The following is a 12,188-nucleotide window of genomic DNA, read 5'->3' on the forward strand; positions in this document are numbered from 1 at the left end:
TGTGTGTGTGTGTGTGTTTGCACGCACGTTTGCAAGCTGTGGCCTCGAGCTCACATCCGCTTTAGCATTTCTATTTATGTGTGATGACTGAGAGTCCTGCTCATCCAAGCATCTGCACATACAGCGTGCAGGCTTAAAATGTTTTTCTACCCACCAGTTACAATTTTACTACCTGTCGTAGGTAACCCATGAAGCAGCAGCTGCTAACATAACATCCATCAGATCTTCTTAAGCATGTGAAGAGTATAGCCAGCAGATTACATAAAACGTAATGGTGTTTGCTAATGGAAAGTTTAACTCTATTAACTATCAGTTCAATACAAACGGTGATGAGACCTGTAATTTATGGCCACCAGCTTCTCCCTTCAGTAATACGATCCTTTTAACTTTACCTATAAAAACATGTCATGGCAATATTAATTACTGTTAAGCTAAAAAAAAAAAAAATATTCATTACAAATTACTCAATACTCATTTCAAAAACAGTATTGATTATTACTCCCTGAGAGCAGTAATTTCTGTTACTCATTATATAACCGTTCTGTCACAGTCCCCCAAATTGGCAATCGTTTCCTTTTTTGAATGATAAAGGAAACCAAACAGCACTGATGTCCAAGGTCATATTTTGCTCTATGAATTCAAAGGAATGTGAGCACCGACAAAGTAAAGTAAAACTTTCTGCCATTTTTTTTTTTTTTAAACTAATATAGCTTAGTCTAATATAACAATAGCTGATTATGAAGAAAACCAATTGGGGAGGTAGGGATGAGATATTGTTTTTGGATACTTGAATTTCAAGCTGATATTGAGATGACATGAGTGTGTTTTTTCTTCTTTTTGGTAACTGATATTATTGAACTGATACAGTAATTATTTACGTTGTATTTATGTTGTTTGTCCAGGGTTTGCTCCAGCAGTGAGACTGAGAGTGAAGCAGGAGACCTGTTAGAGCAGCAGTTTGAGGAGCTGAATAATAAACTCACCTCAGCTGCTGACCCCACGGGCTACTTGCGCATGGTGTCCCGAAACAACCTCTTTAACAGGTAAACACACAACACTGCTCACAGCGCTATGGAGCAGACAGATAGACACACTTGTTTGACGTCATTCTAACCAGGGACTGTGCAGTGTGTGTTGTGTGTGCTTGTGCCTCACCGTGTTTGTGACTGTGTTTGTGCAGGAGTTGCCAAAGCATGACCAGCCTATATAGTGCCACAGTGTCTCCAGTGAGAGAAAATTCATCCTCTCTTTCTTGCCGACCCAGCAACATTGGCAAACCTCCTCTTCGAGCCCTTTATGACTTACTCATTGCCCCAATGGAAGGGGTATGTATGTGTGTGTGTGTGTGTGTTTTGGAAGGGCCTGTGGACCTTTCCTCTCCTTAGTGAAATGTTTAAATAAAGCACATATTTTATAGCCTTTCCTCCTGCTGTCTGTCCTCCGGTCACTCTTTCTCTGTATCTATCTCTCTAGGGCCTGATGCACAGCAGTGGCCCTGTGGGCAGACACAGACAGCTTGTGTTGGTGCTGGAGGGAGAACTGTATCTAATCCCTTTTGCCTTGCTCAAAGGCAGCTCGTCTAATGAGTACCTGTATGAAAGGTTTAGTCTCATCTCCGTCCCTTCTTTAGCCAGCCTGGGAGCCACGGTCAAGGTGGGTGATATACATTTGAGAGAAATATAAACACAGGTATCAACACAGCCATGTGCAAAAGACAGATGCTTAGAACAGTTGTTAATAACCCTTGGACTTGTTTCAATCCACAGCCCCATCCTCGCCGTGGGGGTCCCTTACTTTGCTCAGATGGAGGTTCAGTGGCAGCAGTGGTGGGAGCTCCCCGCTTGCCCCCTAGTGTAATGGACCGCTGGCTTTGGGGGCCCCTTCCTTCAGCCCAAGATGAAGCTCTTTGGCTAGGGGAACAGCTTGGATGCCATCCCTTAACTGGAGCTTCTGCGACCAAGGAGCGTGTATTAGCAGCCCTTACTCAAGCGGAGTGTGTTCACTTTGCGACTCACATATCCTGGAAGTTGGCTGCGCTGGTCCTCTCCCCCAACCAAGACCATACCGGGGGAGAAGGGGCAGCTGGCAGGCCCAAAGAGAAATTACCATGTGGGACATCGAGTTCAGGCGAGACTACGGATCAGGATGCAAAGGTCAAGTCTTCATTTGCAAAGAGTCACAGCAGTCCAGAGAGACTCAGGGGAGTGGATGAAGCAAGTGATGATGGCGAGAGTTTGTGTGAGATGGAGAGTGTTTGCGATAGCCCACCACTTCAGGACTTCCTGCTCACAGCTGCTGATATATTGAACCTGTGTCTGAATGTCAAATTAGTGGTTCTGAGGTATGACACAAATTCTATAACTTTCAAAATCTATTTTACAATCTGTTTTACATTATACAATTCTGTTTTTGTCAAAGCCCGTTGGGGATGGCAGATCTTTCACACCTCTGAGGGCTACTCCCTGTTCCTTTCTCAGGTTGTACCCAGAGTCGAGCAGCAGAGTGACAGCTGACGGGGTGGTGGGGCTGACTCGGGCCTTTCTGGCTGCAGGGGTACAGTGTGTGTGTGTCTCTCTGTGGCCTGTACCAGCAGCTGCCTCCAAAGTATTCACACACACCTTCTACACAGCCCTTCTCAATGGGATCAAAGCCAGTGTAGCTCTGACAGAGGCCATGAAGACACTACAGAGCAGCAAGCAGTTCTCACACCCCTCCAACTGGGCTGGTAAGAACACATCCACACACTTTTCCTTTAATGTATATTTGGTCTTGATATTGGAAATAATGGGAATCCAAAACAAGCATGCACAGCATATAGGAAAAATATGTTCTACTTTTCTTATCTATTAAAGAGTAGTATTTCTCAGATACATCAGGAACACTCAAACACAGAGATCAGGCTCGAGACAAGGAAGATGTTTTGGCAGACTTTACAAGGGAACTCAATAATTACATTTACAGGCAGCTGTCAGGAGCTCTGTTACCAGATCATCATGGCAGTAACAGGGGACTGACCAAGGCCTAAATATAGAAGGTAATGATGCTAATAAGGAGCAGGTGTAGATCTAAATGAGTAGTTTGCATGTGGAGGACTCTTGGGTAACATGTAGGCACAAAAGGGAACAAGCTCTGCAGAACAGAGAGAGACAGACCAAAAGGGTCAGACACACAGAGAGACAGAAAAGGGGACACAGGGAGAACAGGGGGGAAAGAAATAAAGAGGCAAGCATTATCTAACAGAGAAGTAATACTAATGATGAGGACCTGCAGGGAACTTAAGAGAATGGTTGTGACATGATCCAAAGTGAATGATGACGATAGAAAGTTTGGATGAGCGTCCATTCCAGGATGTTACTGGCAGGAACCTAGAAGTTCTCTGTAACCTTCCCAATCCACCAAGTACTGGAAACCACTTCAATGGTCACGATATCTCAGGAGCTGGCAGGCACCCCATCTAGGAGGCAAGGAGAAGGAGGCTTAGGTTCTGGAGGCAGAAGAGAAGGAAATGCAGGCTTGGGTTGGGACACAGGAAAGGTAGGATGTACATCAAGGGATCTTGGGAGCTGCAGATGAACTGCTGCAGTGCTGACTCTACAGAGAACCTTGAATGGATCTACATAATGGGGACAGAGCTCATGGGAATCTCTCCTGAGAGGCAGACTATTTGTATAGATAAACCCACCAATGGCTGGGTGGTCTGTTGTAGATATTAGGCAGTTGTCTTGAGGAGAGGAGATCTGGTTCTTTTCCAGTTTCTGTGAATGTGATGGATGAATGCCTCAACTGATGGAACTCAAATTAGCTAGGTCTCTAGATGGAATTTAGAGGGGGAGAGACCACTTGCAGATGATGGGAGAAAAATATGGGTGTACTCTTCCCAAGAAGTTGACTGCTCCGCGAAGTGGTATTCGCAGAGACAAGATAGCAGAGGGTGTTTTCTAATTCTAGGTATAGGTGTACAGTTTGGCCATTGGATAATGACTGGTACCCTGAGGAGAGATTGACAGATGAACCCCAATAGACAATGAAAGTTTTTTCAGCAGCAAGATGAGAATTCAGTTGTCCTGTCCTGAGGTAGACCATTTAGGTGAAAGACATGCAGCAGATGGGAGTTTGGGTTAGGGTTAGTCACTTTGTTAGAATTACCTTGGACACCATCCAAGGTTGGAAGTCCAGTGATGAACTCCAAGCTAATGTGGGATCAAGGATGAGACAGTTAGAGATAATGAAAAAAAGAGAATGAAAAAGACTTGCTGGGTGCTGGTGAGAAAGCTTGTTTTGGGCACAGCTGGCACTGTCACAGACCACGGACTGAGTTTCTGAAGCAAATGAATAGCCACCAAAAACACTTATGGAGGAAGGATAGAGTGTGATAACAAACTGAGATGACAGTTCACATGAGAGGAGTGAGCACACTGCAGGATGTGGGGGCAGACAGAGACAGCCACAAAGAGACAGGTAATGGGACTATTACCTGTGCCCGGATTCTGTCATTGCTCCTTATTTACAATGGTTTTGATTACCCTGGAGACAGAAGACACATAATGGTTTCTGGTGATGATGGGTCTAGGAACAGGTTCTTTAATGGAGTCATTAAACTTAAGAGTGCATTCGATTTTGTATTTTTGGAGTTGAGATGATGGTAGAGGGTGAACTTGAATCTGGCCAAACAAGCTTGCCATTGAGGTGCTTGGTGGACTCATGGCAGCAAGAGAAGAAGGTACAGGGATAGTCAACAGGAATGCCACCACCACCACAATTCAAAAGCAAGTCACATTCGCCAAGGAATCATTGTATTTTCCCCAGATTGCCCCCATATCTCCCAGGAGGAGTGACACGAGGTTCCCAAAGAGAAATTAGGCTGAGGCAGGTCAGAGGAGAAAGGAGTTCCAGTGATTGATGGACTAGTTACCAGTCCATCAATCCATGATGATCTAACAGAGAAGTTTGTACATAGAGGACTCTGGGGTGACATCTGCTGGCACACCAGGGAACAGCAAGCAGCAAAGAGAGACAGGGAGAGACCTACCTATCTACCTATCTATTTATTAGTTTCAATCAGTAGTTGTAAATTTTGACTAAATCTGTAAATTCATGGATCAGTATGTCTCCCTGTCAAATTAAACATTAAAAAATAAATTAAACAGTCTCATAAAAGCAGGCTAAATATCTAAAAAAAAAAAAAAAATTACAAGGATCATATGATATTAAAAAAAATACCCCTCTAGAAAAAGGTATTAGACAAACAGTCCACACAGCCACTTGTACACACACACTTGTACACAGACAAACACACACACACACACACACACACACACACACACACACACACGCATATTTATATATTTTGTCTAAATTACTCCCAGTACCCTCATAGGCATTTTCCCTCAGGTTACATGCTGATTGGCAGCGATGTGAAGCTGAATAGCCCGATGTCCCTGGTTGGTCAAGCCCTGGCAGAGATCCTGCAGTACCCAGAGAGGGCAAGGGATGCCCTAAGGGTTCTTTTGCACTTGGTAAGAGACATTCACACTTCTAAAGCTACACAGCCAATTTGTCAGTGTTAAAAATTAACACTGTCAGTGTTAATTAAAGTTCTCACCCATCACACTTAAATTAACACCTTAGCTTGTTTTTAACCCTGGAGCAACATGAGCTGTATGAGCTTACAAACTGCTCTCCAATGCACACTTGTTAACACAAAATATTTAAAAAATCATTAATTTTGAACACTGCATAATTTTCTGTGTACTTAGATGTAGGCAGATTACAGCTCTAAATATGGCATCATGAATGATTTTTAAGAGCAGACTGAAATCAATCTAAATCTTCACTTACAGATCTTCATAGTAAAATGAACTATAATCAAATCATTATTACAATTTTCTGCAGGTTTCCTTTTTCTTTTAAGTCATTACTTTTTTAGCAAAATTTTATTTGCTAAACTTCAGCAATCAGATTCTGTCAGGACATGAAATCTCCAAAATGTCATAAGTGACACTAGAAAACACATCATCCCGCTTACTAAAATCTCACAATGACTAATCTGACTTTCAGTTTCCCTTCCTCTCGTCTTTCCTCTCCACAGGTTGAGAAGTCTTTGCAGCGTATTCAGAGTGGTCAGTGTAACCCAATGTACACGTCACAGCAAAGCGTAGAGAATAAGGTCCGTGTGTGTCTTTGTGTTGATCTTACCGTTTGTTTCTTTGTCTCTACGCTTCAGCCTCTGCATCTGCTCTGTTCATGTAAATGTTATCTGTTTTCCTCTGGATAAGGTTGGTGGCGTGCCCGGGTGGCAGGCCCTCCTGTCTGCGGTGGGTTTCCGATTGGACTGTTCTGGTAGTGGTGCTGGTCTCCCTGCCGCAGTTTTCTTCCCCACATCTGATCCTGGGGACCGGCTTCAACAATGCAGCACCACTCTACAGTCCCTGCTTGGTACCACAGCTTTTCTATTATTCAGAATGTCCTTCATGTTAGCCAGTCACATTGATATCAAAACAACCTTATTGGCGCCTCCAGGATCTTCACCACAGAAAGCAGGCTCTCCCATGAAATTACAAATCATTTGAGGGAAATTAAATCAGCCACAGACTCATGAAGAATTTAGACTTAAAAAGCATGAACTTCCCAATATTGCCACTTGATGCCACTACAGTACCATGTATTGTCCCGGGCAGGTCACATGGGGTCATGAAGTCATTACTGCCCTCCTTAACCAATCTGTCTGACAAAAGAGCGATTCATGACTAAGTCTAGTTTTAAAATGGAATTGTAGCTGCCGCTCAGATGGCCTCATCATCTTGTTTTTGTGGTTTTGTAAACAGATGAGTTTTGTTTTTACAGAAGAGAAGGTTGTGCTCCTTCTACCTCTTGTTTATTAAATTCAACTGAATTTACAAGGCTCGTGTATTTTCAGTTTCAGTATTATTACAGTGACTTCATCCATCTCATGAACACATCTGCAGTGCTCATGCATAAAAAAAACACTTGCTAATTAATGTGGCATTACAGGTTGTTTTTAATGTTTGTGCAATATTGCTGAGCAGAAAACGGGACATTTGACTGTGAAATCCTAGAGGGACTTCTATACTGAAATATACTATGCTGAAGATGCTTTTTTCTTCCCAGGATATTACAGTACAATGTATGCATATGTTTTAATTAGGATTGACTGTAGTGGCAAATAAACACTCAACCCTAGCAACATTACATTAACATAATTTCTCCATCAACGCACATAAAATCACATGTCCCACAGGCCCAATAATCATTCTAATAGAACAAACAAAAAATGTAATTATGGATATGTTACATCTTTGCGTGAAGATTTGCTTAACTTCCCGTGCGTTCCCAGGTCTTACTCCTCCCGCTCTCCAGGCTCTGTGTAAACTGGTGACAGCATCTGAAGCTGGAGAACAACTCATTCATAAGGTAAACTATTGCACGGATTCTTGCCATCAGATTCAGATCTGAGCAATGCATGTTCCTTTTTATCATCAAAGTGCATCTGATGTGGACATGGTATGTTCTGTCATGGTCTCATCTGTCATCTTGCTCCTGAAGAAAATAGATTTTTCCAAAGCCGGTTGTTTTATTTGTTAGTGAAAGGGGTCTGCAAAGCAACATTAAATTCATTTACCTTGTGCGTTTAGGATCTTACCTCTGCCCCTGGTTTCATTAATCGTTAGTGTTAGCGCACATGAGCTCCATACAGGTATCATCAGATATCATCAACACAAGCAAGTCATCATTAATGCATGGTTGAGTCTGCGGTATCTCACTTCCAGTTATTTACACTGGAATAAATCACTAAAGCTTTGTTTCCTCCTCTCCCATACCCACCACACAAAGGCGGTTAAAAGCATGGTGGGAATGGTAAGTTTTTATGATGGAATTGCTGACTTGGTTTGACAACAAATATAACTCAGGCTGATGTTTAGTGATGTTTACACATTGCAGATGTATTTGATATTGTTTCTGTGGAAAGTGATTTTTCTTAAAAACTCTGACTGAAGAAAGTCACTTGAGACCAAAAAAAAGCAGCTCATAGGTTTATAACAGTATTTTCATGTATTATCATACTGTGAAGTTGAAGGAAGGAAATGTTAAAAATGTATCTGTACAAAATATATACTTTTAAAAATTTAAAAACTACACTCTCATATTATCTCTGGTCACAGCAACGCAAACAGAGTCCTTTTGATTTTTCAGCCTGTTTGGATCATGATTCTTCTGTTTGCTCTCAGTTCTATCTTGTCTAAAGTTAGTTTTCCAATTTATCCCACCCTTTTCTCTCTAAAGCTTCACCAAGTGCTGGTGCAGTTGCAGTCAGGGGACAAAGAGCAAGACTTTTCACTGGCTCCCATTCAAGTTTCAATAAGTGTGCAGCTGTGGAGACTGCCGGGCTGCCACGAGTTCCTTGCTGCTCTTGGTGAGTCGTCAATAGACTAAATCCATTTTGCCCTCAAGTTTGAATCGTAGTTGAACAATTGACTGGCACACAGCGTCATCATGACAGCATGTCCAGATATTTGTGAATGCCACACACATACTGAGACTGAAGGTTATTGTAGCATCATAAAAAATTGATTACTTTCTCTCGCCCAGGGTTTGACCTGTGTGAAGTAGGTCAGGAGGAGGTGGTGCTGAAGACCGGGAAGCAGGCTAGCAGACGTACTATGCACTTTGCCCTTCAGTCCCTTCTGGCACTCTTCGGTGAGAGGAATTCAAAGCCAAATCCAGTCCTTGACATTTACTATTCTCTGTGCCAGCCTCACATCTCCCTGTCTCATTTATCTACCTGTTCTGCTCCTCTTTCAGACTCCACAGAGCTTCCCAAGCGACTCAGCATGGACAGCTCCTCTTCCCTGGAGTCTCTCTCCTCCTCACAGTCAGCATCCCAGCCACACTCCTTACCGCTGTCTCTGGGCTGCTACCCACCACAGCCTTCATTCTTACCTCCAGTCTGCCCAGACAACCTTTCTTGTGATGCCATCTCTGTCTACAGTCTCAGTTCCCTCGCCTCCTCTCTCAGTTTTCTGTCCCGGCCGGAGCCTGCAGGAAGTGACATCATCAGTCAGCGCTCTCATCAACAAGAGCAAGAGAGACATCGGGGAGGAGCAGGGCTCTTTGCCTCACACCGGCATTCTGGCGGCTTGTCAAGAGGTCGACTGACCAATCTTGGCGGAGGATTGGCAGGAGAAGGGGAGGATGAAGAGTATGAGGGATTCTCCATCATAAGCAGTGAGCCATTAGGAGGAGGGAGGGAATGTGACACACTGCCACTGCCTGCGGGACACAGACACAGCAGAGGTGGTATTGGTAGAGGATCTGCTGGGTATCCTATCACAGTTTCCTCCAAGGGAAGCATCAGCACTCCTACATCTCCAATCAAAGCTCCACCACTGCCCATAACAGTTAACACCAGCCCCAAGCCCAAGGACTCAATGTAAGTAGAGCGCTGCTGTTTCAGTGAAACTGTGACAGATTGAGTCCACCCCAAAATTTTGTTTTCTCTTGACCCCTTTATTTCTTTTAAAGCCTCACAGTGAGCTCAGCCTGTGGACTTTTTATTCATTAGCTTAATTCAACCACAGAAGTTTAACACACATTGTCTTACCCTTTCTACCACCTGTTAGTTCAAGTGGCATACAGTTTCTTTTCTTCTTCACATAGGAGTAAGTTTTGACTATAGGGCTACAAAACACACATTTTAATAACTGTGTTAAAGAATTTACCATTGAACGAATAATAGAACCAGACAATCTTTGTGAATTAAATGTTAGTCATTAGATTTGAATAGTTCATTTCAAAACAAATAATCTGTTCTGTAAGAAATCATTTTTTCACCCAAGGAATTTAAAGGACCATACCAGTACAAAATGTGTAAACTTTATGTTTCTGCTAATCTTTTCCAAATCTTTTCCAAAAGTAAAGAGTCACAACTCTATCAGTTTTCCTCACTTTTATCCAGCCATTGGTTTCCATTCATTCCAAAATGAAATTTAATAGTTAACCATATTTAATATAAAATTGGTGTATCTGTAGTAAATGGGCCAAACATTCAAAATCACTGGTATGGTCCTTTAAGTTTCCAACTATTTGCTAAAAGATCCCATCATGTATTTGTTACTTTTTTGAAGTGTAAATGTCTTACGCCACAATACTGTGTCTTTTATTGTCATGACTACTGGATATTTTGTTCTTTTTACTTTCTTCCAGCTCATCCCGTCATGTGACTGGGAAAGGGAAGGTGAGCAGCTCAGAGTCGGACCAGTCGAGTACTGAGACAGACAGCACGGTCAAATCCCAGGAGGAGAAGGCTCCAAGTGGGCCACTGGATCCCCAGGAGCTGGCACAGAAGATTCTGGAGGAGACCCAGAGCCACATGCAAGCTGTGGAGAGCCTGCAGAAGGCAAAAAGTCGAGGGAAAACTCTGATTGGAGCTGAGAGGAAAGAAATGGAGAGTGCCAGACAACCATCTCTGTCCACCCCCACAACCCCAACTCTGACCCCCACAGGAGGAGGGCGAGGGTTTCGTCCCTCTGAGACCAGTGCTTTTAGCAGACCCAGTAGCAGAGCAAGTCTGAAGGCCAGTTCCTCGCCACTCACCCTCTCCACTCATCTGTCACCCCTCTCCACCACTACTTCAACACCTCCTTCAACTCGGCCTAAACCCCCATCCCGCTCCTCATCATTGCAGAAGATCAGCTCTGGCTATAACAGCCCAGCTCACACCTCTCCATCTCTGTCCCTCTCCTTGAAGGAGCGGGGTTCTCTTACTCCTTCAGACCTACACACCCAGGCTCAGCTCAAACTTAAATACCCTACCTCACCTTATACCACCCATATCTCACCTTCCAATGCCACTAACCTCTCTATCTCTGGCAACGCCTCTCCCGCCGGCAGCGCCCCATCACCAGCCCTTTCCTATTCCTCCACAGGATCTGTGTCAGCCTCGTCCAGCCCAGCAAACACCCCAGAACTCAACCAGTTAAAACAGGCTGCGCTGGATGATAAAGTTCAGGCAATTCATAACTTAAAAACCTTTTGGGCCAACGCTGCCCAGAGACATGATGTCCCAAGCCCTGCCAGTATACTCCGAGGAGGTAGTAAAAAGATGAGCACAGTTCAGAAAGACGTTTTGGGTTTGTTGAACCTTTCACCTAGACATGAGTCTGTCGGTAGGAATGTAGAGGGATCGCAGGATCAGAGCTCTGATTACCGACCCAATGGTCACCAAAAACTGGAGACAAAACCACCTCTAGCACCATCCTCTAATGTTACCACAAACTCCAAGGAAAACAGTCCTGGTGGTCCTCCTCACCCTATCAGAGTTCCCTCTGGAAATGGCTACAAGTTTCTCTCACCTGGACATTTTTTCCCTTCTTCTAAATGTTGATGGTTTGGATATTTGCCATGTTGCTTGCAGAGCCAGTTGGCCCATCCTCTGTTTGATCATTGGTGTATGTATTACAACAGAAATTGTCCATGTATCATCAAAACACAAACATGTTGTAGCAATACCTGCTGAAGACAAGGAAAAGTACAATTTCACCTTTTAAAAGTGACTTTACATGTCATTTACTCTTTGTGAAGGGGTACTACACTAATGTTTTGACTGTGATGACTGTGCCTTCTTCTGGAGAGAACTGGAAGAACAAAATGATCTCATGTATGAGGAGTATTGAGTCTTGGGCTTTAAATTTCTTTCATGACTGACTAGAGAGCATGTTTCCCAATGCCTCCATGTACACTGAAGAAACTTTGACTTACAGTCTTTTGACTGAATGCCTGTTACAGCTACAGAGTAAGGAGTACATTTAATGTCAACCTAAACGCTCGCTATATTTGTGTAAGTTGATTAGCCACCTGAATTGGATGGATTTGGGTTAATGGTGTGATAATTATTCTTAAATGTCATTACCAATTATTATTGTTGTCATTTATTTTGTAAATAAACTGTGTTTTGCATTCAGTATCACACATTTTATAAAGACAATTAAACCAAGGAAAAAGTAATGAAAAAAATTTTGATATTTTTTATGGAGATCAATTTTATGTGAGTAATTGTCAGCATGGTACCGTACTTTTCAGTGATTCAGTGTCTTTATAATGTACAATTTTGCAGGAGTGCCAGACTCCTATTTACAGAGTAAGTTGCTAAATAAAATAATAATAATAATGAT

General features: G+C 43.0%; 1 protein-coding gene across 1 annotated transcript in view; it reads left to right on the top strand.

Annotated features, from left to right (window-relative positions):
- The window catches only part of ttc28 (tetratricopeptide repeat domain 28), a 109,795-nt gene extending 97,646 nt beyond the window's left edge, over positions 1 to 12,149 (top strand). The window contains exons 22-35 of the mRNA XM_030065842.1: positions 903 to 1,043; positions 1,181 to 1,325; positions 1,474 to 1,653; positions 1,767 to 2,341; positions 2,478 to 2,725; positions 5,392 to 5,516; positions 6,089 to 6,166; positions 6,276 to 6,435; positions 7,355 to 7,431; positions 7,852 to 7,875; positions 8,302 to 8,431; positions 8,608 to 8,715; positions 8,821 to 9,448; positions 10,222 to 12,149. Coding sequence (XP_029921702.1) covers positions 903 to 1,043; positions 1,181 to 1,325; positions 1,474 to 1,653; positions 1,767 to 2,341; positions 2,478 to 2,725; positions 5,392 to 5,516; positions 6,089 to 6,166; positions 6,276 to 6,435; positions 7,355 to 7,431; positions 7,852 to 7,875; positions 8,302 to 8,431; positions 8,608 to 8,715; positions 8,821 to 9,448; positions 10,222 to 11,401 — 3,799 coding nt within the window. The 3' untranslated portion in view covers positions 11,402 to 12,149. The remainder of the gene's footprint in view (positions 1 to 902; positions 1,044 to 1,180; positions 1,326 to 1,473; positions 1,654 to 1,766; positions 2,342 to 2,477; positions 2,726 to 5,391; positions 5,517 to 6,088; positions 6,167 to 6,275; positions 6,436 to 7,354; positions 7,432 to 7,851; positions 7,876 to 8,301; positions 8,432 to 8,607; positions 8,716 to 8,820; positions 9,449 to 10,221) is intronic.
- Positions 12,150 to 12,188: the final 39 nt, after the last annotated feature.

Source organism: Myripristis murdjan, chromosome 12 (assembly GCF_902150065.1).
Source record: "Myripristis murdjan chromosome 12, fMyrMur1.1, whole genome shotgun sequence".
NCBI lineage: Eukaryota > Metazoa > Chordata > Actinopteri > Holocentriformes > Holocentridae > Myripristis > Myripristis murdjan.